Below are 27,361 nucleotides of genomic sequence, written 5' to 3'. Positions count from 1 at the left end.
AAAAAATATTTTTAAAAATAGTATGAGGGCTCTCCCTAGTGGCACAACAGGTTAAAGGCACTGCATTATGAAGCTCTTGGAAGCCACTGCAACATAAGTTCAATCCCCTGCCAAGGAGCTAACCCACATGGTGTGGCAGACCTCTCCTGACCTACCTGCTGATCCCCTCAGCAGTGTATTTCAGTAGCTCTGCCTGTTCTGCTCCCCACTCTGTCTCTGATGAATCCTCTCACCCACCACCCCTCTGGCCTATACCCCAGTTTTGCAAGCATAAATAAATCTTTAAAAAAAAAAAATATTATGATGTCAATTTTTCCCCAGAAGGTTAAATTAAATGCAATCTAAATAAAAATTCCAGCATGTTTGTAGACATTAACAAACTTATAGCAAGATCTATATGGAATTACAAAGAATCTAGAACAACCAGAACAATTTTGGAGAAGAACAAGTAGGACTTACGTTACCTAATCTTTTATTTAAGATTCACTACAAATAATCAAGGCTGTGATAATAATAAAATAATAGATAATTCAATGAGTCAAAGACTATTTGTTTTTTTCACAAATAGTACTAAAACAACTGGGAAACTTTATGGAAAAAAATCTCAATCCTGACCTCACACCATATATCAATATTGACATATGCTAGATCACAGATCTAACCACACAAGATCACTCACATTCTTAATTGTACTTTATTTTTTTAAGATTTATTTATTCATACAGAATTGGGGTACAGGCCAGGGGTACAGGGGTGGTGAGAGGTTTCACCAGAGGCAGAGTGGGGAGCAGAAGAGCAGAGTACACTGAAGGGAGCAGTACACTGAAGTACACTGCTGAGGGGAGCGGTGGGCAGGTCAGGAGAGGTCTGCCACGCCATGTAGATCACCCCCTGGGGCGGGGATCGAACTCATGCTGAAGTGGCTTTAGCTTCTTAGTGCTGTGCTTTAACCTGCTGTGCCACCAGAGAGGGCTCCATTCTTAACTGTACTTTTCCCTCTCATCCAACATTTTTTTCCCATTACTTAATGAAAATATTGGAAAATCAAAAATTCTGCAGCTAATTTTCCAGTTTAATGAGTTTATCTTTCTCTTCATTTACGAAACAGAACTGAGTAACCAATAAACCCTCCCAAAATATGAAGCTAGCCAATTAAAAAAAAATAAACCCCGCAAGAATTTCCTCTCCAGTGACCTTACCTTGCCCTTCCGGAGGCGTCGCACTGTGTCACTGGGGCTCCAGTCATTACTGTAATCCTGTAATATTAACAACACATGAATTCCAGGGAATTAAGGGGTCAGAGCTATCAGCAGGCCAGTTCCTCACCTCAAACTCATAGTCTTTGTCCCTAAAGGAGAAATACTTTGTGGGAGGAAATGAGTGAGGAGAAAAATGAAGAATGGAGATAGTTTTGTTCTGAATTTTTGAAAAAAGATACAGCAGGGACAATACAGGCAGGAGGACAGGAATCTAAGAGGAATGAACCAGCTGACAAAATCTGCAATCCCATCTATGCCTATAGGTTCAGGACTTCAATCTCTAGATGACAATTGGTCACTTAACTCTGCCAAATGAATGAAAGAGGGAAATATACTCCTTTACTGGAACTTATGATAAAATTTCTTTGTTATGAATCAATTTTTTTGGTGGTTGAATCCTGTCAAATTTCTAGACAACAGTGATAATCAAAAGTTTTTAAGGATAGGGCTCTCCCTGGTGGTGCAATGGGTTAAAGCACAGCCTAGGAAGCTGGCTGCAGCCATTTCAGCACAAGTTCATACCCAGCAAGGGAGCTCATCCACATGGCGCAGTAGACTTCTCCTGACCCTCCCGCTGCTCCCCTCAGCAGCGTACTTCGTTGATCTGCCTGTTCTGCTCCCCACTCAGTCTCTGGTGAATCCTTACACTGCTCCTGCATCTCTGATCTGTACCCCAGTTCTGCATGCATACATAAACCTTTAAAAAAAAAAGTTTTGAAGTATAGCCTGCAAAAGGCAGCATACATAATAGGTAAGGAAAGTGTACTAGGACTGAATCATAAAATAGAAATTTTGAGTCCAAGTTCTACCATTTACTAGCTGTGAGACACATAGCAAGTCCCAATGTTTAGAAATTGAGTATTCTTATCTATAAAGAGGAGTACTGTTTTGTACCTGCTCAAAAACTTGAGAAGATACAGTAAGACAATGTATGCCAAAGCACTTTAAATTCTAAAGTGTCACACCAGTGTATGATGTAAACTTACCCTATACTCCCCCTTGGGTCGACCCAGCTCTGGAGCATAGCTTTTGGAAGGTGTGTCTGACAGAGCTGAAAAAGATCAAGCAGCTAGTTCAGAATGACATCAGCTTCTTTTCATTCTTTCCCTCTACTGCTTCCTTCTTACATTTGTCTTGCAAAAAAAAAAAAAGAAAGAAAGAAACCAAGATATCTGTATGCAAATTTCAATAGATTCAGTAGATTTCAGTTCCTCCTCAAAGATAGCCTCTCTAGAAGGCATCCCTTCCCCTATAGCCACACAATATCAGAAAATTCTCCTAACAGTGATGGTAGAGTCAGAAGAAATTTCATCTAATCATCTAATTACCACCTGTCTTCATAATTCCCCTCACTGCACCCCCCAGGTCAGCAATGCCTGTTACAGAAATCAAGAGAAGAGGATCAATACCTACCATCAGAAAGAGACTGGAAACTTCCAGGTCTAGTTTTCCCTAAAGGTAAAGAACACAGGAGAGAAGAGGTTAAGAGTTCAAGTCAGAGTCACACTTGGTTAAGCATGCAGTGTACAGAACCTTTTTATACAATGTGGGAACATATGCTTAAAAAAGCTTTTGTCAACTTCAGAAATCTGAGGTGTCATTTAAAAAAAACAAAGAAAAAATTTTAAAATTGTGGTATAATATACATAACAAAAAGTGTACGTACTATTTTTGGCTGTTCAGTGGCACTGAGTACATTCACATTGTATAATCATCACCATTATCTACAAACTCCAGAATTTTTCACTACCTCAAACTGAGATCCTGTACCCATTAAACAATAACATTCTCCCCCATTCTCCACTACCCCCAGGCCCCAGTAACCTCTATTCTACTTTCTGTTTCTTTGAATCTGATTATTTTAGGTATTATGTAGAAGTAGAATCATACAGAAATGGTAGATTCAGAAGAAATTTCATCTAATCACCTAATAACCATTTATTTTCATAACTCCCCACAATTATGTGTCTTTCTTTTTTTTTAGTTAACACTGTGTGATATAGGGAAACAGGCTTGTACCTCTTCAGATGTATGTTACCACACCATAGCCCCCCCTAAAGAACCATAATCTTTCACCATAGATCACTGGGCCCCCTCCCCTTTGTTGCTTATCCCCTCCAGTAAGCTCAATTCTGCAGTCATATTTCTAGGGATTGTTTTGGTTTAGTTTCATCTGTTCCTTTCTTTTGATTCTCTGTTCCACAAGTAAAAGCACCCTACACTTCTCTTTCTTCTTCTGACTCATTTCATTAAGCAGTTCCTCTCCTTCCAGTTCCGTCCATGTTGTCACAAATGATTAAGATGTCGTTTCTTTGGATAGTCGAATACTATTCCATTGTGTATATATAAATCTTCTTTGTAAGTGTTCCCAAAGGCATCCGCTAATCTGTTTTTGGACACTTCCATAAATTGGCCTTTGTAAACAGTGCTGCAATGAACACAGGAGTGCATAGATTCCTTCAAATTAGTGTTTTTGCAGTCTCTGGATATGTGCCAACGAATGGAATTGTTGGATCATATCTATTTTGAATATCTTGAAACTATTCCTTACATTCTTCCACAGGGGCAAAACTAGTCTATATTCCCATCAACATGTATAAGGGTCTTTTCCCTCTACATCCTTGTGAAGATTTGTTATTTCTAGTTTGCTTTTTTTTTTTTTTTGCTATGGGCCATTCTTATAAGGATGAGATGGTACCTCACTTTGGTTTTGATTTGTCGTCCCCTCACTAGTGGTGTTGAGCATCTGTTCATGTGCCTATGGCCACCTGTATGTTTTCTTTGGAGAATTGTCTATTTAGTTCTTCTGCCTATTTTTGGACTGAGTTGTTTCCATTTTGCTGAGTTGTGTGATTTCTTTGTAGATCTTAGGTCCATGTTGATGGGCAGTATTTTCTCCCATTTAGTACGATGTCTCTTCATATTCATGGCATTTTCTTCTGCTCTGCAGGTTTTTAGTTTGATGTAGACCCATTACTTTTGCTGTTATTTTTCTACCCATGGCATCTAGTTCCCAAAGTCAGCCCTGAAGCTAACGTTGTGGAATGTTTCTCCCTACACATTTTATAGCTTCTGATCTTATATCCAAGTCCTTAATCCATTTTGAGTTAATTTTTGTGAGTGGCCAACCTTCATATTTCTGTGTGGCTGTTCAGTTTTCCCAGCACCACTTGTTGAAGAGACCTTCTCTCTCTCCATTGTATACCCCTGTTGTGTCTTATTCCACTGATCATAAAGTCCTCAAGGTTCATCCATATTGTGGCATACATAAGAATTTAATTTAATTAACATCCCTTTTTTTGATAAATTATACTCCACTACATGTACATTTTACTTATCAGTCAATGGATGCTTAAGGTATTTTCACCTTTTGGCTATTATGAATAAGTGCTGCTACAAACACTGGTGTATAAAAATAGCTATTCAAGTTCTTGCTTTGGTTCTTTTTGGTAGGTTACCAAACATAGACTGCTGGATCATATATGGTAACTGTACAGTCAATTAACTGCCTTCCAGAGCAGCTGTATCATTTTGCATTCCCACCATAGAGCATAAAAGTTCCCAACAGTACACAGGGGTAGGGGGAAATTACAGCCTATTTCTACAGTACCTGTCACAGGGTTAATTTGTTCATCATGTTCTAGAAACCTCCTCTAACCTATCTGAATTTTCTCTCATTTCTCCCACTCTTAATCCCAAAATGCCAAGTCCAAAGACATTCTTTATCCTGCAATAGTCTTTTTCTTCCAAAATAGATGAAAATTATAACATGCCTTTTTCTGAATAAAGAAAAGGAAGACTCCCTGTCCCTGTAATCATAACTCTTTACCTTTGAAAAAGCTGCTCAGGGAATAAGTAGAAGGAGGCTTGGGTAGTTGTGCATAGGAGAAGCTGTTTCGGCTCTTTAGTTGTTCACGTCCCTCATGGTTTGACACGCTGTTACCAGCAGTCTCTTTGATAGACCATGAGATACCTATAGGATAGTAAGAGCTAAGTTCATCAATCTCATCCAAAGTAAATCCTGATAACATTCTCCAACCAACTCTAAAAGTTTTTCACCAAAGGCCCTGGCTCTTTGCCTAATATGGACTCCAAAAATTGGGACAAGGAAGAAAGATAGAACCAAATAGACTAATCAACAGAAAGGAGGGCAAAGGAAATAAATGGAACACAAAAAAGGAATTTCAAATAACTATTAAACATATTTAGATACTCATGCTCACTCTTAAAAGAATTACACAATTAAAAGTACACTATATTATTGGCTCTCTAAAGATTGACAAATATCCAAAATTTTGACAATACTCTGTTTTTTCAAGACTACCAGGAAACAGGAACCCTCTAATGTTGCTAGTGGGAGTACAAATTAGTTCAACCCTTGTGGAGGTCAATTTGGTAATATTTACCAACACAGATGCAAATATCCTCTGCCAGTAATTCCACCCTAGAAGCTGATCTTTCATTAAACTATTATGTGGGCAGAATACAAAGCTATTGAAAGCAATGTACACAACAAAAGACTGGAAAGAATCTAAAATTCATCAGAAGTGGACTGATTAAATGAATTATGGTAAACCTATACAATGTAATAATATTATGCTGCTATTTAAAAAGATAGAGAAGGGTTCTTCCTGGTGGCGCAATGAGTTAAAGCACCATATTATGAAGCTCTCTGAAGCCACTGCAGCCCCAGTTCGATCCCCAGCCAGGGAGCTGACCCACATGGCACAGCAGACCTCTCCTGACTCGCCTGCTGCTCCCCTCAGCAGCGTACTTTGTCAGCTGGCCTATTCTGCTCCCTACTCTGTCTCTGGTGAATCCTCCCACCCACCACACCCTTGGCCTGTACCGTAGTTCTATATGTATAAATAAATAAATCTTAAAAAAAGAAAAGAAAAGAGAGAGAGAGAGAGAAAACATATGTGATCTGGAAAAATCTCAGTTGTACTGTCAAATGAGACCAGAAGGGTATGCTATCACTTACGCAAAAAAAAAAAGGGTAAGAATATATATTCCTATATGCATTTTCCAATTTAAAAAGAGTTTTAGATGAATACAAAGGAAAAACGCAGAGTGGCTACTGGGGAGGGAGGACAAAGGCAGGGACTGAGAAATGAGTAAATGTAAGACAATGTTTCACTAGATGCCTTAAATACCTTTTAATTTTAAATCACATGGTGGTGTCTCCTATTTTAAAAAAAAAAAACCTTAAAAGCTATTCTTAAACATTAAATGGATCGTGTAAAGTTGTTAGGTGGTATGATGTTAAGAGTTAAACAGTGAAACTTGCTGGTTAGCGAAGGCAGGTCTGCCAACCTATTATGAGAACTTAAGCCAGCAGTTCCTCAATATGACTGCCATGCTAGAAGCACCTGCAGTACTTAAGACAAACTGAAGTCCCCAGCCCAACTGAGATTCACTCTCACAGTGAAGCCTAGGGATAAATGTTAACAAGCACCCCAACGGGGTCTGAAACAGCGAGTCAAGAATTATTCCCAGGACAGGAGATCACCACTGCTACATGAGAACTACTGCTGCATTTCCCTGAATATCTGTTCCGGGGGTTAAATTTCCAGGTGTATGCTCATCCGCAGGTAGTCTAGCCCCATCCCCTTTCCTGATAAGCACAGAGGAGACAGAATGGACCCGTCCAAGAACGACAGCCAAGAACTCTGGATATCAATCCTCAACTAGGGCCTCTTCTACTTACTGCCCACAGGTTCCCCACTCCAGCTGACTCTCTCCAGGTCGTCGTCATCATCGTCATCCACAAAGTCTCGAAGACTGTTCACTGCCCGCTTGGATTCCTTCAACTGCGGAGGAACATAATGCAGGACACTCAAGCTATCATCACGTCCCACCTCTCTCAGCAACTACAAAAGCTGAGGAGCTGGGACTTAAAGATGGCTAACACTTTTACCCTCTGCAATTACCCTCTGCCTGGCCTACTAGATATTTGCAGTGAAAACAAGCTGGTTTTAGCCAACGGTAAAAGAGTTAGGAGGAATCAGTCACTTTGAGTTCTAACCACATTTGTGTAAATCTAAGTGAGCTTATGCACTTCTTCAAAAATAAATGTTTTCCCCATGGAAGCAGCCCAAATGCCCAAAAGTAGATGACTGGATTAGAAAGATGTGGTACATATATACATGTCTTTTGCAGCAACTTGGATGGAGCTGGAAAAGATCATGCTTAGTGAGATAAGCCAGAAAGAGAAAGAAAAATATCGGATGGTTTCACTCATAGCAGGAGTATAATGGACCAGGCGAGAAAATAACAAAAATAATGAACAACCATATACCAGAGACATTCTGTGGGGGTGGAGTGGGGAATGGGATCAAAAATGGGGGGGGGAGGGAAATGCATGGGACTATGGTGGTGGCACAGGGGTGATTTGGTGATGGGAAACCCGTGGGGATTACAATTGAGATGAAAAAAAAATGTGAAAAATGATGTAAAAATAAACTTTTTAATAAAAATAAATAAATAAATAAATAAATGTTTTCCCAATCCCAATTCATTCTTTCAAAAATAATAGATTATATGATAAAAGTCTTGGGATTCTTGGGGAAAAAGCAACATCTTAATAATGTAAAGTAAGAAAGGCAGAGGGTTGGTTTTACAAACCCTGTGCATCTTTTTTGAAGGCACTTCACAATTTTTTTCCCTAAAGACTGACCCAAACATTTCTGAGCCTAGTGGAGACAAGGTCAAACCAGGTTACTGAGGATACAGGGGGAAAGAATGTCACACTATGGAAGAGGGTGCACCTTCATCTAACTGAAACCTACCTGTGAGAGTTCATCATCTTCGTCATCAAAGGTGAAAGCCTTGAACTTGGAGCTGTTCCAATACTCTTCTTCATCTCCCTTTGTTCGATTCATCTGGAATAAGAGGCAAACAAGACATATATCCCTTTCTGGATTCCTCCCAAGAGAGACCCCAAAGTAGCCCTCCCTGGTGGCGCAAGGGGTTAAGTCTCAGCACCATCAAGCTATTGGCAGCCACTGCAGCACAAGTTTTGACTCCCAGCCAGGGAGTTGACCTACATGACACAGCAAACCTCTCCTTTTTTGCCTGCTACTCCCCTAAGCAGTGTATTTTAGTGGATCTACCTGTTCTGCTTCCCACTCTGTCTCTAGTGAATCCTCTCACCCACCACACCTCTGGCCTGTACCCCAGTTCTGTAAACATAAATATAAAAAAAAAAATCTTTAAAAAAAAAAACAAGTCCCTCTCATAATGAATCTAAAATTAAATTTCAATCCAAAAAAGGTTCTGCCCTAGAATTACAAATTATCAACGCCAACTGAATTAGAGTGAAAACTGATTCAAGCCAAGACTGGGAACCAAAACTTACACAGCACTAAAAAAAAATAACTCAAAGATTGTCAATTTCTAAAGGATCAATTTGCTTTTTCTTTTACTTCAATACCTTTCTCCATGGAAGCTTGAGAAACACCATGAAAACTGTGATTTGGATTCTGGTGGCCCTCTTTCAACTCTCACTTCCTGACTCTGATTTCAGAGGATATAAAAATGGCAAAGGTATGGTGGGAACTTTCCACTATCTAATCCCTTTCCATGGCAGACATCATTATTGACTGCTACCCCAGATGTGCCTTAAAATTAATTGCATGGAATCAAAACCAAATAAAACTGGCAGGTTCGATGAAAGTTGACTTTGTAGTCAGGCAAACTTTAATTCAAATCTATTTTTCCAACTCTGAGCAAACTGGGTATATAATTTTACTTCTAAGCCTTGGAGAAAGTGATACCCTACCTTACAGGGTCACCATGAAGACTAGAAAGAACTCAAGAAAAGCCTAACAAAGTGCCTAACAAAAAGTGCATAGTAAATTTTTTGAGTATGGGATATTTTACCGACATCTTTATATCTAGGTTTCTTCGTGTGTAAAATGAATATAACAAAAGAAGTCAGCCTTAAAAGATTTTTGTGAGGCTTAAACCAGTTAATATAAGTAAAACATGTTGTGCCAGACACAACATTAAGTTAGTTTTTATTATTATTAAAATCATCGAGGTACTTTGGGGAAAATTGGAAAACATTTTTAAGCAATTCTAAAGAGTAACAAATGTTGGTATAAAATTTCTAGTGCTCATCACAACATAGATCATGGCTAGGTCTCTGGCACAGGTGTCAGTTAATGAAAACATTTTTTCATTCTCAGAAGCTGGAAGGTAGAACTGGCAGCTTTCATTTCACTGATGAAGGAAATGAGGCACAAATGGATTAACTATCAAAGTCACTTTACTAATTGTTCCTATATTACAGGTTTTCTGTCTCCTGGATCATTTTCTCTGACTTGTATGGTCCTCTAACTACTTTTCATTCTAGGGAAAACTATGCGTCAATAAATGGTCTACAGGTAGGCATTTACTAAGCCACTAATCCACCAAAGGATTTTTGTAATTTTCCTTTCTTTTCTATTTTTTACCATGCACTAGTGAAAACGACATCAATTTATACTTCCAATAACAAATCAGAACCTAAATTTACCTAGTTCTCGATTTAAGGGCTCTGGACGTGATAAAGCAGCCCGGTGCAATTTTGGGAGTGATTGAGAAAGTGCTTCGACTTAATTTAAAATACTTCAGATATGTGTTTTTACGTCACACGTCAAAGATGTGCTTAAGATAGGGGAGGAGACCAGAGGGGAGAACAGGTGCATGATGACGGGAGAAAAAGGAGGATCAGCAAAACACAAAAACAAATCCACACCTAACACGTTCCCTGCCTCAGGCAATCTCAAGAAACCGGCTGCCAAAAAGTTAAATCTGGACTCAATTTATCTCCAGAGCCAGGCCTACCTAGGTGAGGCCGGGGAAGGTGGCTTAAATGAGGACGACTCTATGGACCAACATCCAGGAAGTCACGAGCTACCGCAGTCGCCAGAGCCCGGCGGACTGGTAGAAAAAACAAATGCTTGCTCAAAACAAAATGTGGGGGCTCAATTGCAGCCCCAACCCCAAGCGTACTCGACACCTAGTTCAAGGGTCGCTTCAACAGCGGAGTCAGCCCGGGGGGGTGGGGGTAGGGGGGACCTTAGGGGCATTTCTGAGAATGGGTGAAGGACCAGGATGCGGAAAGGCTGACTGGACTCAGCCCAAAATGCAGCCCAAGGGAGTCAGGACACCCTCACCTCTTCCAACCGAGCCCTCCCTCTCAGGACAACGCCAGGCTCTTCCGCCGCCGGACCAGCCTTTCTAATCAAGCTCTGCGGCATAGAAAAGGGGCAGAAGAGGATAGTCGGAGGGAGGAGCGAGAGCGCCGAATACAAGGCAAGAAAGAGGCCGCGAGGAATGCTGGAAGTTGTAGTTTTTCCTCCTCCTGTTGCAACGGGTTGTCCGGAAGAGCCGGTGGGCTTCTTGACTACAGCTCCCAGAATTCCCAGAGTATCGTTCCCAGGGTGTTTCCCTTACTTTTCGTGCGACCTTCCGCGGTTTTGTAGCGGGTCAGCCAAACGAGACTACAACTCCCATGAGGCTCAGCAGAGGCACTTCAGGGTCGAGCGAAACAATGAGTCGTCTTCTTTGTTTCCCTGCAGGTGAGGAGTGGTCTTTTGAGCGGTTGCATTTTGGGTCCCTTTGGCGATATCCTCAGGGAGCTCCAAGGAACCCTAGAGCAGGAGAAGCTAAGGTCCGGGGAGGTGAAACGGAAGTACCCGGCGGGAGTGAGGAGGAGCCGGAAGTTGAGGCAGGGAGGGGGCGGGGGTGGAGGGAAAAGCAAGCCAGGAGGTTCTGCGGCCGCTTCTAGTAGTTTCCAGGCGCTGCCGGGCGGCAGGGACCGGGCGGCCCTGAGGCTGTGGCTGTGGCTGTGGCTGCTCGGGAGCTGGTGACGGCGCCATAGGAGAGCCGATGGCCAAGTGGGGTGAGGGCGACCCACGCTGGATCGTGGAGGAGCGGGCGGACGCCACCAACGTCAACAACTGGCACTGGTGAGGGCCAGCGGACCAGGCCGCGGGAGCGCTACGGCGGGGCCGGGGTGGCAAGCCCTGGAACCTCGGCCGGGGCAAAACTGGGGCCAGGCAGCCCTGTCTGGGGGTGGGGCTGGGTCCTTTTTAATGCAGGAGTCTGTGGCCCCAGGCCCCGCAGCTCCTGGACTCTTTCAGTGATTTCGGGTGGGGGGCGACGTGGAGGGCTGTTCCCCCAAGGAGGACAGGAAAAAGAAAAGAGAGGGCATAACCTCCAAGCTGCTGCATCCAGCCTGAACAGGGAGATGCTCCCTACACGTGGCCGCAGGAGTCAGTAAGATCCGACCGCCTTCGATTGTACTGGGAGGTTACTGCGCGAGGCGGAGGCCGGGGCGGGGGGGGGGGCCTGAAATTCCTGATTTGCGGCCTGCGGGTGCAATTAAAAGTCAGTTATGGGGGACCACCATCTCGTTCCAGAGGGCGAAGGTTTGGGACATGTTCTGCAGGTGCTCCGAGCTCAGCGGTGCTGAGACGCACCGGCCGCTTACCCGGAACTGTTAAGTTGGTTGTGTTGTAACTCCAGGGACTGCTCCCGGTTGCTGGGCAATCGTGATTTTATAACCTACACCACTTTTAAAAGCCTACCCTTCACGAAATCTTCCAAAAGTAATGTTTCCTTATCTTTCAAGTTCATTGAACTTTGTTCTTGCTGCCTTCGCTGTGTTTTTACTTTGTTGCAGGTCGTTTCGCTGTAGTGTCTCCGAGCTAGCAGTCGGGAGGCAGGTAGTGGTTTTCTTTTCTCGAGCTCACCCTGCCGCCTCTCCTTTCAACATACAGAGTGCCTGACCTAATTTTTGTTTTGAAATCCAGGACTTACTTTGTTGTCATGGCCATTTAGAGGGCATAAAATGTGTAAGGGCATTTATAGCATAGCCTGAATTTGCCTGGTCAGAGTTCCGTGGTAATGAAGCTAAGATTGTTAGGCTTACTCCTTGTGGGGCCCTTCAGGTAGAGAGTGCTTTCTACAGCCCTGTCTGTGCTCCGACCTCAGTAATGTGTGTCCATATTTCCCACAGGCCAAAAGGGGGCACCATGTTACAGTGATAAGTATTGACCCCAGTCCCATCCTTCTGGGAAAGGGAAGCATCCTTTCCCATTTAGCTTGTAGCCATTCTAAATAACAGTTGGCCTTAAAGAAGATATCTAATTCTTTATTCTCTTAGGTGAAGGTAACATTGATGGACACTCTGGAGTGGAACTCTGGGTTTTTGTGTCCTTTGCAGTTTTTCACAATTTCTTTAGCCTTTAGCAAGTGGGGTCTCCTCCATTTGGCTGTTTCTGTCTTGCAGGACAGAGAGGGATGCTTCAAATTGGTCCACAGACAAGCTGAAGACGCTGTTCCTGGCCGTACAGGTGCAAAATGAGGAGGGCAAGTGTGAGGTGACAGAAGTGAATAAGCTTGATGGCGAGGCATCAATTAACAATCGCAAAGGCAAACTTATCTTCTTTTATGAGTGGAGTGTCAAACTAAATTGGACAGGTAAGTCTCCTGGGATGTTAGGGGAAAGGTTTAACTGCATTTTGATTGAATGTTAAGGACCTGGGGCGGTCAGTTTTTGAGAGGTTATGAATTTTTCAAGGAAGATAGGTACTGCTGCTTTGGAGTCCTAAAGAAAGTAGTAGTAGTAGCTAAAATTTCTCCGCCACTCTGGATCACTAAGGGAGTGTCCTCTGTTTGGATCTCACAAGTGTGCGGTTGGATCACAGCATCGTTGAGGCTTGGACTCTGTTATGACACGTGAAGTGTCATTTCTCTAGACTAGCTACTTCTGATTCTTGAATGATGTAGAAGTGGGGGAGGGGCATTTTTGGTTTTGATCTTTTCATACGCCTGCCATTGTGAAATTAGCAGATTGTACTATTGTGCTAATGAAACTTATATGTGTCTATTGTTTGGGTCAGTGCTGTCCTTTAATGCCCTTCCTGTGATGATACAAGGAGAAATTAGGGCCTGATATGAAAGATCAGAAGGAGGTGGTAGCCTTGGGTTTCCCTGATTGTTGAGAGGCTACATTTTAAAAGGTACTAAAGCTGAAAGAGTATGTGTATGGGGCAGAGCATTCAATTCTGCAATGACATGACATGTATTTTATAAAAATCACTACACTGTGCAAAGTCACAGGACTTTAGGAAACATGGACTTATGGGAAACTTACAGGGCTGGGGACACAGCATCCAGAGCTTGATCAGTGACATGGTTTAAAAATTGAGGGACGCAAAAATAATCGCTCAATTTCATATGTGTCAGATGGTAAGAAACACAATAAGACAATAGACACAGTGATTTACCTTGGAAGAGATCTGGAGTTTACTCGTGAAGTGGGCATCTGGAAGGCTTTGACATGTGGTTTATCGTGAAGTGTCGGAACAGGGGCATCTGAAAGCAAAAGGTTTATACCAATTGTGGATGGCATGGCTCATGACATGCATGTGAACAGATTGAGAGGTGTGTTGTGTATTCCTCGACAACTCATCTCTGCTGGGTATAGTTTTCTGTTTGTTCACCTAGTATTTATCATGGATAAAATCACACCAGCAAATGTGAAATTCATGTTACTGTCAAATTGCCCCCAGATGTATCAGTCATATCCTGTAGCTCTTGGTCCCATGTTCTGATAAAAGTTGGTCCCAAGAAATCAGATGAGAAAAGACATTTCTTTTTAGGGAGAGGTTGGTTGCTCCTTGCATGTGGCCTTCTATTAGAATAAAGAGGGTCAGTTGAGTTGTCCAGAAGAAGGGTAACAGGAGTAAAAGGACACTGGAGACTAATGACATTGCATTCCTTTTGACAGGTACCTCAAAGTCTGGAGTACACTACAAGGGTCATGTGGAGATCCCCAATTTGTCCGATGAAAACAGTGTGGATGAAGTAGAGGTTGGTGCCCTAATTTGTCCTGTCTTCCACATCCTCTTGCCTCAGATAAGAAGAGGGACCTCTCCGTCAAGACAAAAGCCCAGACTTGACCCAGACATTCAGAACCCCAGTTTGCAGAAGATTCTCTAGGTCCACCGTGCCATTGGAAGCCTCCAGAGCAGCGTGTGTTTCATTACTTTGCTTCAGCTAGTTACAGAAGTTCTGACCTTAGCCACCTTTGTTTGGGCAGAGGGACTCAAGAAGGGGTGTTCATGGGGATCATCAGATACCCCAGCCCTCACGCGTTTCCTTGGGAAATGTCAATAGTTACTTGATTGCTCGGCACCCACAGTATGCGGTGCCCTCAAGTTATTTACCACCTACTTCTGATCTTTCACTCAGATTAGTGTGAGCCTTGCCAAAGATGAGCCTGACACAAATCTCGTGGCCTTAATGAAGGAAGAAGGGGTGAAACTTCTAAGAGAAGCAATGGGAATTTACATCAGCACCCTCAAAACAGGTATCCCTTGAGTAGTAATGTATGCCTTGAGGAGGTAGTTTTCACTTGTCAGACTGATTAAGGGGCTTGACCGTCTTTCTTTGGCAAATAGGTAAAGATTTGGGGGGACAGGGTATATTTCATCTCAAAATCAGACTATAAATTGAGTAAGAAAAATCTAAGATTAGTTTTCTAATATTTTGGGAATTGAGCACTTGAAACATGGCTAGTCCAAATCTGGAAGTATTGTGCATGTAAGATACAGCCATGATTTGGCACCCCAAAGGGATAACTTATTTATGCATACAAGAGCTGGGGTGTAGACCAGAGGATGTAGGGGGTGAGAGGATTCACCAGAAACAGAGTGGGGAGCAGAACAGGCTGATCTATTGAGGGGAGCAGTAGGTGAGATAGAGATCTGTTGTGCCATGTGGGTTAGATCCCTGCTAGGGAGCAAACTTATGCTGCAGTGGCTGCAGATGATTTCATAGTGCTGAGACTTAACCTTGCAGCACTAGTGAGCCCAACTGGAACGTTTTGAATTGTACTTGAAGTTGATATATTTCTATTGGATGGTGCTGATCTAAAGAGTTGGCATTCTTGCGCACAGCCCTGGGTTGTCTTTGATAGCATTCTCTAGAGCGTTTTAGAGGGTTATTAGAATAGCAGTCGGCTCAGCTCTCTAGAATGCTAGTTCTGCCAGTGTGTTCCGATTGTGAAGCTGGAGTACCTCTGACGACCATCCTGAGGGGCAGTAGATGGTGGGAACTTTTTGGTGGGAACCAGTGTTTCGCTGCCGTCACCATTGTGGCTGTCACCGAGTGGAAGGCAGACTGGAGAAAGTGACTACACAAGTAGCACCCTTCTCTGTTCCACACATGGCGGCATTGAAGAGCCACTGTATTCGTGGACTCCACCCACACTAGATCTCTCACACATGGAACAAGTCGTTGTGCTTCCATTGAGTCGGGGCTAAGTGTGTCGGTGAATGTATTATACTCTGTAGCATGCACTCGGATACCTGGTAAAGGTGTAAAAGTAAGCACTTCCTTTCCTCATCACCTCATGTTGGGTAAGATGGGCATGTCTGTCGAGCTGTGGTGAAGCTTCAAATCTCAGCTACTAAGAAATAACTTCCAAGAGCTGGCATTTTCTTCCTTTCAGAGTTCACTCAGGGCATGATCTTGCCTACAATGAATGGAGAGTCAGTAGACCCAGCTGGGCAGCCAGCACTGAAAACTGAAGAGCGCAAGGTAAATACTGTTCCCAAGTGGAGGGGTGGGCTATCTGGAAAGAAGAGACGCTACCACCACCTCAGTTTCCATATGTCAGCTCTTTCTTTCTGACCCTGTCCTCCAAGGCAGAACAGCCTGGGGTACTTTCAGAGTCCACAGTATGTACTTGTGTATCTCCCCATCTTATCCTGGAGTTGTCAGTTTACACTGGAGCCTTAGAAAAAGTAGAAACCATTAGGGACCCCAAAATCTCTTGATTGCAGTTAATGCAGGAAGGCAGGTTCATGGGGGCCTTTACCTATGTCTTCAGTATTGTTTCTTACTGGGGTTTTGGAGTTTCATACTTTGATATTAGAGGTATCAATAAATTGTCAGGAACTAGATCACTACTTCCCCATCATGACCGTGATCTGTTTCTCCCCATTTGCAGTTGGAGCAAATTTTCTTTCTAGAGGTGGAACTTGTGTGGTTCAGGTGCAGCACTTGATTTTCAGCCCGATCGCTCTTTCATCAGTACAGTGATGGATGTTCTGAAAATAAGGCTGCTGGGGTAGGGAGACTACTTCAGCTATATAAGCAAAGCAGTGATGTTTGAGAGTTACACTGAACTCTTCACAAATGCCTAACAGCTTGACATTTACTGTGGCTGAACCATTTTTTTATGTATCAGTCTTCACCTGGAGTGGTTGTTTACAGTGGAAATTGAGGACTTTCCAGAAAAGTTCCCCTCGTGACTAAAGCATCCATGCACACAAGTGCCCTCTTACCCCTTGAAATAATTAGCCTTGGAGATGACAGGTTTGTGAGAATGAACTCAGGGTCCTGAAGCTGTTGCTGAGGTTTAGCAGTTACTCCAACCTAATCATTTTCATGCCACTGCCACAGGCTAAATCCGCTCCTGCAAAATCTCAGGCCAGACCTGTTGGTGTCAAAATCCCCACATGTAAGATCACCCTTAAAGAGACCTTCCTGACGTCACCAGAGGAGCTCTACAGAGTGCTAACCACCCAAGAGGTAAGAATAACCTCACCCGCCAGGCCGCGTGACACCTGCCATCCCAGGTGACTTGGGTTGCGGGCACACTGTGGTGCACAGCGAAGGCGCTGAGGAGTGGGGAAGGAGGCTTTCCTCGCACAGGCAGAGGCAAAGGAAAATATTTTTGTTCAGTCTGCTCGTTAAAGTGGCTTTACCTTTTGTCTCTTCTGTGCTAATTTGGGTCGTGTAAGTGGGAGCTGCTAGGAGTCACTCCTGTTGGAAAAGTGAATGGGGCTCAAGTCATGGTGTTGCAGCTTCGCAGTCAGTCGTTCAAAGCCTGGTGTATGGTAGAACAGAATAGAACTGGAACCTGGTCAGTGGGCAAGGTAGCGTCCTCGTGAACGAAAGTCGAGCAAGTAGGTGTCAGCTGGCATTTGTTCTGGGCCCCACTGAGAGAATGGGCTCCCCGCCTTCTCTTTTTTCTACAGCTTGTCCAGGCCTTCACCCATGCCCCTGCAGTGCTGGAAGCAGACAAAGGTGGGAAGTTTCAGCTGGTCGATGGCAATGTCTCTGGGGAATTCACTGATCTGGTAAGTGTCTGCCAGCCCCACACTACACTCAAGATCCAGCCTGTCGCATCAGAGGAGTATTACTTCTCTTTTCTATAGTGCTGGGTAAACTAGAGGCTTCATTTTTCTTTGGCTAGTAAAATCTTGTTTTGTTTTGTTTTGTTTTGTTTTTTCAAAAGAATACTACAACTTGAATTCTCTTGCTTTGCTTGATTTTTTTCTTAGTGGGGTTAAAATTAGTTCTCTCTGGAGAAATCGAAAATGGAAGAGAGGATGCCTTGTGGTGGTGGCTTAGGACTTTCGATTTGTGTACTGAAATTCACTTGAGCAAAATTGAACCTGATCTGTCACTAAAAGGAGAAGCTACAACTAAGTGCAGAAGCTATCTGCTCTAGTCCACCTGTTCAGTGCTAGTCAGGATCGTGTACATAGTAGTCTACTATGTAGACTGACCTCTGATTATTTTAGGTCCCTGAGAAACATATTGTGATGAAGTGGAGGTTTAAAACTTGGCCAGAAGGTATGAGCATGTTTATTACTTTATCACCAGAACTCCCCACCCCTGTACCCCCCTGCCTCAGACCCAGCTGGAAGCCCTAGATCCATAACCTGCCTCCCCTCCTCCTTCCCCAGGGCACTTTGCCACCATCACCTTGACCTTCATTGACAAGAATGGAGAAACTGAGCTCTGCATGGAAGGCCGAGGCATCCCTGCCCACGAGGAAGAGAGGACGCGACAGGGCTGGCAGCGGTACTACTTTGAGGGCATCAAACAGACCTTTGGCTATGGCGCACGCTTATTTTAGGGCCAGCAGCTGGGGGGGGACCGCCTGCCCAGCACTTCAGTCCAGCCCTCTCCTGCCTGGGGCTCGTGACTCACAGGATTGCACCATCCCAACCAGTAACTTGGGGCTGGGGCTCCTTCCCTCCACTTATACCTTGGGTTTGTGCATGTTTTCTGCTGGGTGGGATCTGAGGGTGATTTTTCTTTTATGTGTACATACGCTAAATAAAGTAATTTTAAAAATGCACAGATCTGAAGCCTGTATTGATTGGATGGCTGTTGTTAACACTTTCTTGAAGGCTTTGAAGTTTTAAAAAGTGGAGGGGTTGGTAGGAGACCTCACCTCCATTCCAGACAAGTGTGGGTAGCTGGGAACCATGCAGGGTATCTGCCGCTCACCACCAAGCATTCCTGAACCAGTGTGCTGCTCACTGCTGCCTGGAGAACGGCCTCTGCTGCTCCCCTCACCACGGGCCAGAGGGGAGGCCACACTGATGCAGTGCCAGTGCAGCAGCAAACACTGGCTGGAGGAGTTGTCATCCTGGGCTCTTCCTCTGACCCTCAGACATGGGGTGTGGTGAGGGACCCCCCACTCTGGTAGAGAGGAGCTGTGGTCCATGGCTTCTGCTTGCTGAGCAGTTACTGTCTCTTGTGTTGGCTCACCTAACCCGCCCAGCAGCCTTATGCAGCAGAAATGATCACATCAGTCTAGGGGAACCTAAGACTCAGTTTTCTCAAGGGACGTGTCTCAGACCGGTAAGTGATACATGGCAGAACCGGGACTTGAAAGGACCAAACTGCAGATCTGGTGTTCACATCCTGTTGTCTCTGGTCTTGTCAGACAGCCTCTTGAAGAGCTACTGCACTTCTGGAATGTTAGTCATCCCTCCTGGAGCAGAAAATCCCAGGCCTTCATATTTCCAGGAAGGAGAAACAAATGTCCTAGTCAGTCATTTTAAACACCTGACTCTAGTTTACCGGAGTGACGTGTGTTAAAAAGTCCAGTGGGCTCTGCCCAAGTTGGGATTGTGTGGGACGGCCACACAGGGAAGAGGCGACTACCTGAGCTGGGAAGGTCCCTTGGGAATGATGACCCCCCACCTGCTGCTTGCCACCCCGCATGAGTGAGTCTCTAGTTCAGACTCTCCTGCAGCTACAGCTATTTCATCTATTTTTGACTTGTATTAGGTGGCAGTGAGGCCTGTGGGCTAATCCTACCAACATGCCTTGGCCAAAACGTTGTTAACATAAAGCAGAAAATCATATTGATGGGGTAATTTAGATCCTCAAAAGCTTCCTTTGTTTGGAATTGCTCAAGTGAGTGTTGAACCAGTTCCCTTCTGATTTGGCACGCCTGCTTGCTGGGTCCTTCAGAAAGGTGTCTTTTTGGTCAAGAACCTGGATTCTACCCTGAGCCAACAGGCCCTCCTATCACAGAGGCCAGTGATGAAAAAGGAACCTTGTCACTCCTGGCTGCAGAGCTAACAATTCCAGAAGCTTTAGAAAAGTAAAGCGTTCCCAAAAGCCTTAAGGAAAAAGCAGCTGCACACGACACTCTGGAGCAGCTGCCCCCAGGACTGGCTGTGGCTCTTCCGATTTCTTAGCCCTGCTGCTGCTGCCTTGCCGATAGCCTCTTGTTTGGTCATCCGAGCCTAAGAGGCAGAATGATAGAGCTAAAAATGGTGGACGTGGATTGGAACTGTAAATGTGTCATTTCCTAACAAATGGGGGTTTTCTCATCTAGAACATGGGCATCATCAGGCCCTGCCAAAAGCGCTGGAGATGAATGTAGATGCACTGGCACCTCATGGCGCCTTGGAAGTGGCACCTGCTGACTTCTGCACCCCCAGCTTACATGTTTTCCTTGGAGCAAGGAGCTGTTGTTTTGAAAAGCACTTTAACTGACGAGAATTGGAAATCATAGGCCCAGGATACGCCTGCCAAGAACTACCTGGGGTAACCTGTTAAAAGAAGAATGAACTCCACTTTTAGAAGTTCATAGTGGGTGGGGTGGTCCATGAACTTATGTTTTTATAAATACCCCAGGCAATTCTGATATCAGAGCTGTATGCTGAAAAGCACTACAGTGTATACAATGTGTGTGCACTCGCGCACAACCTAAAGTTGTAATAGAAGAGCCCCTTTCTAAATAATGGAACAAAGCATCTTGAGCGTCTGTCTTCTGAACATGAGAGGCCTCCAGGGCCTGGCGGAGTGGCACTATTGGTTGTGTGAGACCTGGGAAGAACTCTGTATACTGGCTCAGGACCCTTTATGAGGAGAGGAAATTGGGCAAAACCATCCCACAGGCTAGAACAGTCAAGTTAGAAACAGTGGTGGTATCCATGCTAGGTGCCTAGCTGTGGGCGGCACCAGGAGTTAGGGACTGGAAGAACCCCTAGTCAAGGCAGTGGGGGAGGGGTGCTCTGACCTCCTCATGGTCCCTCCTGGCTCTGCTCCCTCTGACAGGTTCAGTACCCCTTCACGACTTTTTCTTCACACACAAGTGCCTGTCCCTAAGTGCAAGTGCCTGCAGCCACCTGCACAGTGTCTCTTGTCGAGTTTGAGTAAATACTTCATAGCGGGCCCCCAGCCCCCTCTAGGCTCCTTTCCAGCCTTTCACTTCTTTCATCTGTGGCCTCACATAAATGCAAGTTAGCATGTCACTTAGATTGCAAGTTAGAAACAAGATGGGCTAAATTCAGCACCGGCGATAACCAGTAGAGTTACATTTAGTCTATTTAAGTGTCAAGGTAAGAGGTATTAGAAAGGAGAATTAGCAATTTCCTGTGAAGATGGACTCTGGGCTGTCTCTTATCACTACAAAAGTTTCTGCTAAAAAATAATTAAAACATGCCCCTGCTAGTGTTACTGAGGTCCCCAGACAAGAGACAGGCTGCAAACTCGGTTCCTGTCTGGTGACGGAAGAGCCTGCCCCGCTCTGACCCTGAGCAGTTCCTGTTGCCCCGGCAGTGAGACAGTGGCCAAACCAGACTTATCACCTCCGCACTGGGTGGAAGGTGATGGGAGACCTCTGGCTCTCTGAGTGCCAGGTGGCGGCGCTAGACACACCTTGCCTTGTTCTGCTTCCTGGTTCTACTTCCAGGAGTGGCAGTGAGAGTGGGAAAGGGTGCCCAGTGTGCCAGGGTCAGGCCCACCTGTCACTCTGCAGTCTACTTGGGGAGGCGGGGCCACATGCCCCCCTGAGGTCGAATTACTCCTCCATGCCTCCCATAGCCCTTGAGGAGGGGAAACTGATATTTGACATCTAACCTCTGCACCCGAGGAGTTCTACCTACCAGGCTGTTAGGGGGCCACAAACTCAACCACAGGAACTCCGTGTGGGCACAGGCTCTGCTCTGTGAGGGCCCCAAATTCTTCATCAGAATTTGAAAATAAAGTGGTTTGTTGCTGGGGATCCCAGAGAGCTTCAGAGCAGCTGTCTAGGGGCCAGGACTGGAGTCCTCTACCTTTGTGGCTTTTATGCATAGACACTGGGGCTTCAGCCAACTCCATTAGATGACAAGGAAATAGTTTAGGGGTGAGAGGAGCCAGGAAGAGGCACAAGGTATACTGGGAAGCCAATTATGTGCCTCTTTCCCCAACTCTGAGGCCTGTACCTGCAGTGACATCACCCTGGGGCCTGTGGTGTGCATGGGAGAGTGTTCACACCACAAAAGTCGCCCAAATGCTGTAAGTGGGACTGCCCCCCGGAAAACTGGTTTACCACAGGCACACGACACCCGGTGCTGAGTCAGCTCTGAGCCCACGCCCCCCCAAGCCCCACTCCTGTGAAAGCAGCCACTTTCCCCATCCTGGATAATGCCACCTCCCCAGCCCTGCACCACCCCGCAACCTGGACACAACAGAGTGAATTGCTCACAGAAAGGGAGCTGAGCTGAAGAGCCCCGCCCTGCCTGGAGTCCACCTGGCCTTGCCCCCCTCAGATGGAGACCCCTCTGATGGCTTCAGTGCTGACCTTAAGAGGCGTCCACTAAAGCAAAACCTTGGGGGCTGAGCGGGCTTCTCTCACCCAGGACCCAACCCTCTTCCCAACCCACATGGACCTGCGGAAAACCCTCCTGTGCCACGCTCCCAGCATGCAAAAGGGCCAGGTGAGCCGCCAGAAGTAAGGGGGGCTCCTCCCCGGGGGCTGCCTGCTTGATGGGATGGACTGGCCCGAGGGGCTGGGGATCTCCGCCACCCGCCCCAGCTCGGGGAATGGACATGCGTGGGGGAGCCAGGGCAGAAGAGCCCCGCAGGGACCGACCCGAAGGAAGCGCGCGCCAGCATGGCGTAGCGCCTCCTAGTGGAGAGGGAGGAGGCGGCGGGACACATTGCCCCGGGGCCCTCAGGCCTGGGGGGCTGAGCGGGGCTTCTCTCACCCAGGACCCAACCCTCTTCCCAGCCCACACGGACACGGGGGCGCTGACCTGCCTCGGGTTCACAGGCCGGGGTCGGAGGCACCACACTCCGGGGAGGCCAGGTGTGCGCAGGATGGGCCTGCAAGCAAGTGCCCCAGCGCTTCATACTCCTTGGCCTCCTGCAACCGGGCCAGGTACTCCTCTTCCGGGAGGGTTGTCAGCGCAGGCCCCGCCGTTGTTGGGGGGCCACAAGGCGTGGTAGCGGCTCCAGTCCCCCTTACACAGGATCCACGGCAGCGTGTCCACCTTGAAGGGCAGCTCAGGTGAGAAGTCGGTGCTGACCAGGTCAGGCGCGCCGGCGCCCTTGCCTCGCGTCAGCAGCCGGCTGTGCGTCGTAACAGCAGTGCTGGGCCGCCAGGGTGCTGCTCTGCCCCGACAGCAGGGAGCGCAGGCAGAAGTGCGTCGCGCCGTGGGCTGGTGCACGTCCAGGCGCTCTCGCGGGCCGCTGGCATCCTTCCACCGGAAGCTGCGGCGCTGGCGCTCGTCCTGCAGGCTCATGCACTGGACACGGCCGCCAGCGGGTATGCACAGGGGCCGCTGGGCAGGTCCCGCAGCACCTGGCTCAGGCTCAGGTACTTGGTGAGGAAGTCGCTCTTGCAATTCAGTCAACTTCTCACAGCTGTCCACATCTGCAAGGGCAGGGCGGTGCCCGAGGGGGAGGGGCAGTCAGCCCCTGGAGGGTGGGCTGATGGATGCATGGAGAGAAAGCCCAGCCCCAATGAGGCAAAAGCATGGTTTGGGAGGGCCTTAGGGCCGGAGGGTTAGACCCAAGTCCAGCCTGACTTCCCTGTGGACAGATAAAGGCTGCCATATACCACCCAGCAGCCTGAGTCATGGCTCAGAATGGATTCTGGCCAAAGGGCTGTGTCCCTTGCCACGCCCGGGGACCCCCTTCCAGGTGTGGTCCACTGGGAGCTGGGTGGTGGGAGAGAACCTGGCATCTTGCCGGAGGAGTGGGGTGGGTGTTTGGCTATCTCGATGCCTGACCCATCCTGCTGTCTTCCTCGGCTCATGCTTGTCTCTCCAGGCCCCTGCTGACCACGCCACTCCTCTCCCTACCCTGGGAAACCAGGGCTCTGAACAAAGTGCTCCTTCTGCTTTGCATTCCTTGGCATCTCTGACCACAGCTACCTTCCTCCACCCACTGACCTTCTCCTGGCCAAGGCTGCCAGCATGCCTAACTGTCTCTCAGTGAGTCCCCTCCACCAGCCAGTGCCCACCATGGGGCACCCAGGCCTCCATAAGATCCAGGCTCCTGGACTCCCACTCTGGAGTTCCTTGGCTCAGAGTGAGGCCCTGGGGGCTCAGAGGTTCCCACCTATCTCCAGGCTGCAGGGGTTTTTTGCCCAGTCTTGAAGCTAAGACAGAAAGAGAGATGTCCATGGCAATCCTGTGAGCCTTGGGGGCCAGAAGCCCGTGGTCACTGCCCCACACAAACCTGAGCCTTGACCCCGCCTCCCATCTCACCGGGGGCTGTGCGGGGTGGCTGAAAACACAGGCCTACACCGCCAGGCCAGCTGCAGATCCCAGTTCTGGCTCTTGCTCTCTCCCCGCTCAACTCGATGACATCCTCATCTGTAAAGTGAGAACACCTACCTGTGAACACTGGCAGCAGGGTTTATCAGACAGCTCCGCAGCATCAACAGTGCATCAGACACCACGCTGAACACTCGTCCCATGTCCCCTAGCCCTCAGAGCCAGATGCTAGCTGTCCTCATTTTGACAAAGGAAACTAATGAACAGAGTGAGCAAGTAACTTGCCCCGGGCACCCAGACATTTAGTGGTGGAATTAGGGTGTGAATGAGGCCGACTGGGCCCAGAGCCAGGGCTCTACACCATCATTCTATAAAACACTACAAGTGAGGGCACTGAGCCTGCTTTGCAAATCTGGGGCTGAAGCAGCCTACTTCTCACTCCTCTTCGCAAGGGCTGGGAAGTTCCAGATTCTTCTCTCTTCCACTCGACCTCTCTGGTCCCCAGCTGCCTGGCTCCAAGTCACCTGCACTGACCGGGCCCCACAGCAGTCAAGAGTCCACCTGCACTGGCCCTGGAGCCTCTCACCATGCCAAGGAGCGCAGGTCCAGCTGCTTAAGAGGCTGTGGAGGTGACAGAGAGCTGTGGGAGGGGAACAACTTGACCCCTACACTGCCCAGTTCTGGGGGCCTGGAGCATCCCCAGATGCCACCTCCTAAAAGTTCCAACCCACAGTTCGAAGGAATCCTAGATGTCCCTGTGACTTTGCTCAGGGCTGGGCCACCTACATCCTACACCCTACATCAGGAGGCTGGGGAACTCTTCTTCATCAAGGCCACTGGGCCAGGCAGTTAGCTCTGACATGCCACTCATGGCCCTGAAATAGCAGTTCAGCCTCGCCTGTGACCACAGAATGCACTCCCCTGACATGGGACAGGCTGCTCACATCACAGATTTGGGAAACTGTGTTCAAGCTGGCCCAGATCATGGATGTGATGTAGCCCCTCTTTTTTTTTTTTTAAAGGTGTATTTATTTATGCATACAAGAACTGGGGTACAGGCCAGAGGTTCCTGGCGGTGAGAGGATTCACCAGAGACAGAACAGGGAGCAGAACAGGCAGATTGACGAAGTACACTGCTGAGGGGAGCAGCGGGCGGGTCAGGAGAGGTCTGCCGCGCCATGTGGTCACCTCCGGCACAGAGATTGAACTCATGCTGAAGTGGCTTTAGCTTCTTAGTGCTGTGCTTTAACCTGCTGTGCCACCAGCAAGGGCCCCATTTTCTTTTATTTTTAAAAAGATTTATTTTATGTATTTATGCATACAAGAGCTGGGGTATAGGCCAGAGGTGGGGGGTGGTTGTATATGAGAGGATTCACTAGAGACAGAGCGGGGAGCACCGCAGGCAGATCTACTGAAATACTGAGGGGAGCAGCGGGGAAGCCAGGAGAGGTCTGCTGCACCATGTGGGTCAGCTCCCTGGCCGGGGATCAAACTTGTGCTGCAGTGACTGCAGAGAGCTTCATAGTGCTGACACTTAACTCCTTGCACCACCAGGGAGGCCCTAGCCCCTTATTTTAAATATCAGCAAGTCATCCAGGTGAGTCACACATGAGTTAATAACTTGTTAGCACCAGAACCTTAGGCCCCGAGGTTTTGAGTTCTATTTTTTGACACTCATTTGCTTTAACATGTTTTTGAGGGCTCAGTGGTAATGGGGCCTGGGGCATAACTTTAGGTCCCGAAGAACTATCCTCTAGGCTTTTCTCACTGGGGAAAGATCTGGCAAACATACTGAAAATAATGACAATACAAAGTAGTAAGTACTAAAATAGCGTTTATGCCAAGCCAGTAGAAAAATGCCAGGTTAATTAATTTTATGGCCACTGTCAGCCCCACCTAGGCATGGAACTGGCCAGAGGCTGTTCCGGCCTCTGGGTCTGTCTACAGCAGGGCTGCTCACAGCAGGCTGGAGGACTGGGAGTCCGCAGGGGAACCTTTGGCAATGTCTGCTGGTGGTGGTGGTGGGGGGGGGGTTGCTATGGGCATCTAGTGGGTTGAGGCACGGATGCTGCTGTGCATCCTAGGAGGCACAACAAAGAATTTTGCAAACGGGATGACCGTCACACGGAGGTTGAGAAACCCAGGCACAGAATTCTCTCATCAGGCGCAGAAACAGTCTTGCCAGGCAAGAACACCACCCCGGCTACTGCAATGGTGTGCGACACTCCAAAGGGCCATGGTACCGCATGCGTGGTAGCAACAGTTCATGGGGAGGGAAGCTCTTGGGGGGCAGGGGGGATACCCAAAAGGCTGGGGGGCAGGGGCAGTAATAAAAGAAATGGTGAAACACTGGTCCACAGAAACTCCTTAAAGTATGGGGGTTCCTACCCATGGTCTCTGGGGGGTCTTGGCAGTGGAGTCACAGACAGCTGGGCTGTCACCAGGTCAGGGCTCTTTGTCCTCATCTGGCATATGGGTAGAACAGCTCTCTCTGCCTAGGACGGCTCAGTGCCCCAGAGGCCCAGCCCGGGGCAGTACAGGCCTGCTCCTGCCCACCCTCTGCAAGTCAGTGGGTTTTGTCCCAGGGGGATGAGCGGCTACTGCGGTCCAGGTCCAACTGTGGACCTCCTGTGATGGGAGCACAGGCTGAGACAGACCATGATTTCTCTTGTGTCTAAACCAGACATTTCCATCTCCTTCCTTTGCCTTACACCCAGCCCCAGACAGCCGGAAAGTGCTCCCCTACATTTTAGCGACCTCTTCTGCTTTTTCTGCTCAGTAGATCACAAAATTAAGTCCTCGGCTGGCTACTCCCACTCAGCAAGTGAGTGGACCTCACTTAACTACCTCATCTTGCTTGACTTGAGACCCGAGGACTCAAATCCTCTAGTTTTGCTTTCCGGGGCTGCACGGGGTCACTCGCCCATCTGAGCCTCTGCAGCCCCAGCAGCTACTCCGTCAAGGCCCGGTTCCTCCCGAGACCTCCCGACCTCTCCGGGAGCGCGCGCCGGACCAGAGCGGCTGCAGGACAAGTTCGCTCAGGGCGAGGAAGCTGATGGGGGCGCGACGCGGCGACCCGAGAGGACACCGCGGCTGGCAGAGGGTCGGCGCACCTCCCTGGCGCCGCAGTTCCGTTTCCCCTAGCCTGGCCCGCTCCCGGCCCGGGACGAGGGGGCCCCTGGAGACGGCGGGCACGTGCCCATCGCCCTCTGCCCGCGGCGTCCCGCCCGCCCTCGGAGATCGCCGCTCGCGTCCCGACGGGGGACGAGCACCCCGCCGCCCTGCGCCTGC

General features: G+C 47.5%; 3 protein-coding genes across 3 annotated transcripts in view; 1 reads left to right on the top strand and 2 right to left on the bottom strand.

Moving 5' to 3' along the window:
* Positions 1-10,688, bottom strand: part of VIPAS39 (VPS33B interacting protein, apical-basolateral polarity regulator, spe-39 homolog) — a 24,688-nt gene extending 14,000 nt beyond the window's left edge. Inside the window, exons 1-7 of the mRNA XM_012724389.1 lie at positions 10,424-10,688; positions 8,051-8,143; positions 6,970-7,072; positions 5,089-5,232; positions 2,673-2,711; positions 2,246-2,310; positions 1,200-1,256 (exon numbers count right to left, since the gene is read on the bottom strand). Of these exons, the coding sequence (XP_012579843.1) occupies positions 1,200-1,256; positions 2,246-2,310; positions 2,673-2,711; positions 5,089-5,232; positions 6,970-7,072; positions 8,051-8,143; positions 10,424-10,507 (585 nt within the window). The 5' untranslated portion in view covers positions 10,508-10,688. The remainder of the gene's footprint in view (positions 1-1,199; positions 1,257-2,245; positions 2,311-2,672; positions 2,712-5,088; positions 5,233-6,969; positions 7,073-8,050; positions 8,144-10,423) is intronic.
* Positions 10,689-10,972: 284 nt separating this feature from the next.
* On the top strand, positions 10,973-18,407 carry AHSA1 (AHA1, activator of heat shock 90kDa protein ATPase homolog 1 (yeast)). Its single transcript, XM_004681663.2, has 9 exons — positions 10,973-11,218; positions 12,544-12,734; positions 14,047-14,129; positions 14,511-14,628; positions 15,772-15,860; positions 16,728-16,856; positions 17,306-17,407; positions 17,855-17,906; positions 18,020-18,407. Exons 1-9 carry the CDS (start codon positions 11,139-11,141, stop codon positions 18,190-18,192), a joined length of 1,017 nt encoding a protein of 338 aa, XP_004681720.1. The 5' UTR covers positions 10,973-11,138; the 3' UTR covers positions 18,193-18,407.
* A 4,207-nt stretch (positions 18,408-22,614) lies between these two features.
* On the bottom strand, positions 22,615-24,273 carry ISM2 (isthmin 2). Its single transcript, XM_004695850.1, is given in 6 exon segments — positions 22,615-22,743; positions 22,745-22,928; positions 22,930-22,994; positions 22,997-23,223; positions 23,815-23,945; positions 24,191-24,273. Coding segments are annotated over 6 exon segments (819 nt in total).
* Between the last annotated feature and the right edge of the window lie 3,088 nt (positions 24,274-27,361).

This window comes from Condylura cristata, unplaced genomic scaffold (assembly GCF_000260355.1).
Source record: "Condylura cristata isolate star-nosed mole 26May11 unplaced genomic scaffold, ConCri1.0 scaffold00013, whole genome shotgun sequence".
Classification (NCBI taxonomy): domain Eukaryota; kingdom Metazoa; phylum Chordata; class Mammalia; order Eulipotyphla; family Talpidae; genus Condylura; species Condylura cristata.
The sequence above is the reverse complement of the archived record's forward strand: the minus strand, read 5'-3'. Positions and strand labels throughout refer to the sequence as shown.

Excerpts from the sequence above, each read along its gene's own strand:
- AHSA1 (XM_004681663.2), top strand. The coding sequence starts at position 11,139 with ATGGCCAAGTGGGGTGAGGGCGACCCACGCTGGATCGTGGAGGAGCGG. Across the intron at positions 11,219-12,543 it reads AACGTCAACAACTGGCACTG|GACAGAGAGGGATGCTTCAA; the intron begins GTGAGGGCCAGC and ends TCTGTCTTGCAG. Across the intron at positions 16,857-17,305 it reads GAGTGCTAACCACCCAAGAG|CTTGTCCAGGCCTTCACCCA; the intron begins GTAAGAATAACC and ends TTTTTTCTACAG.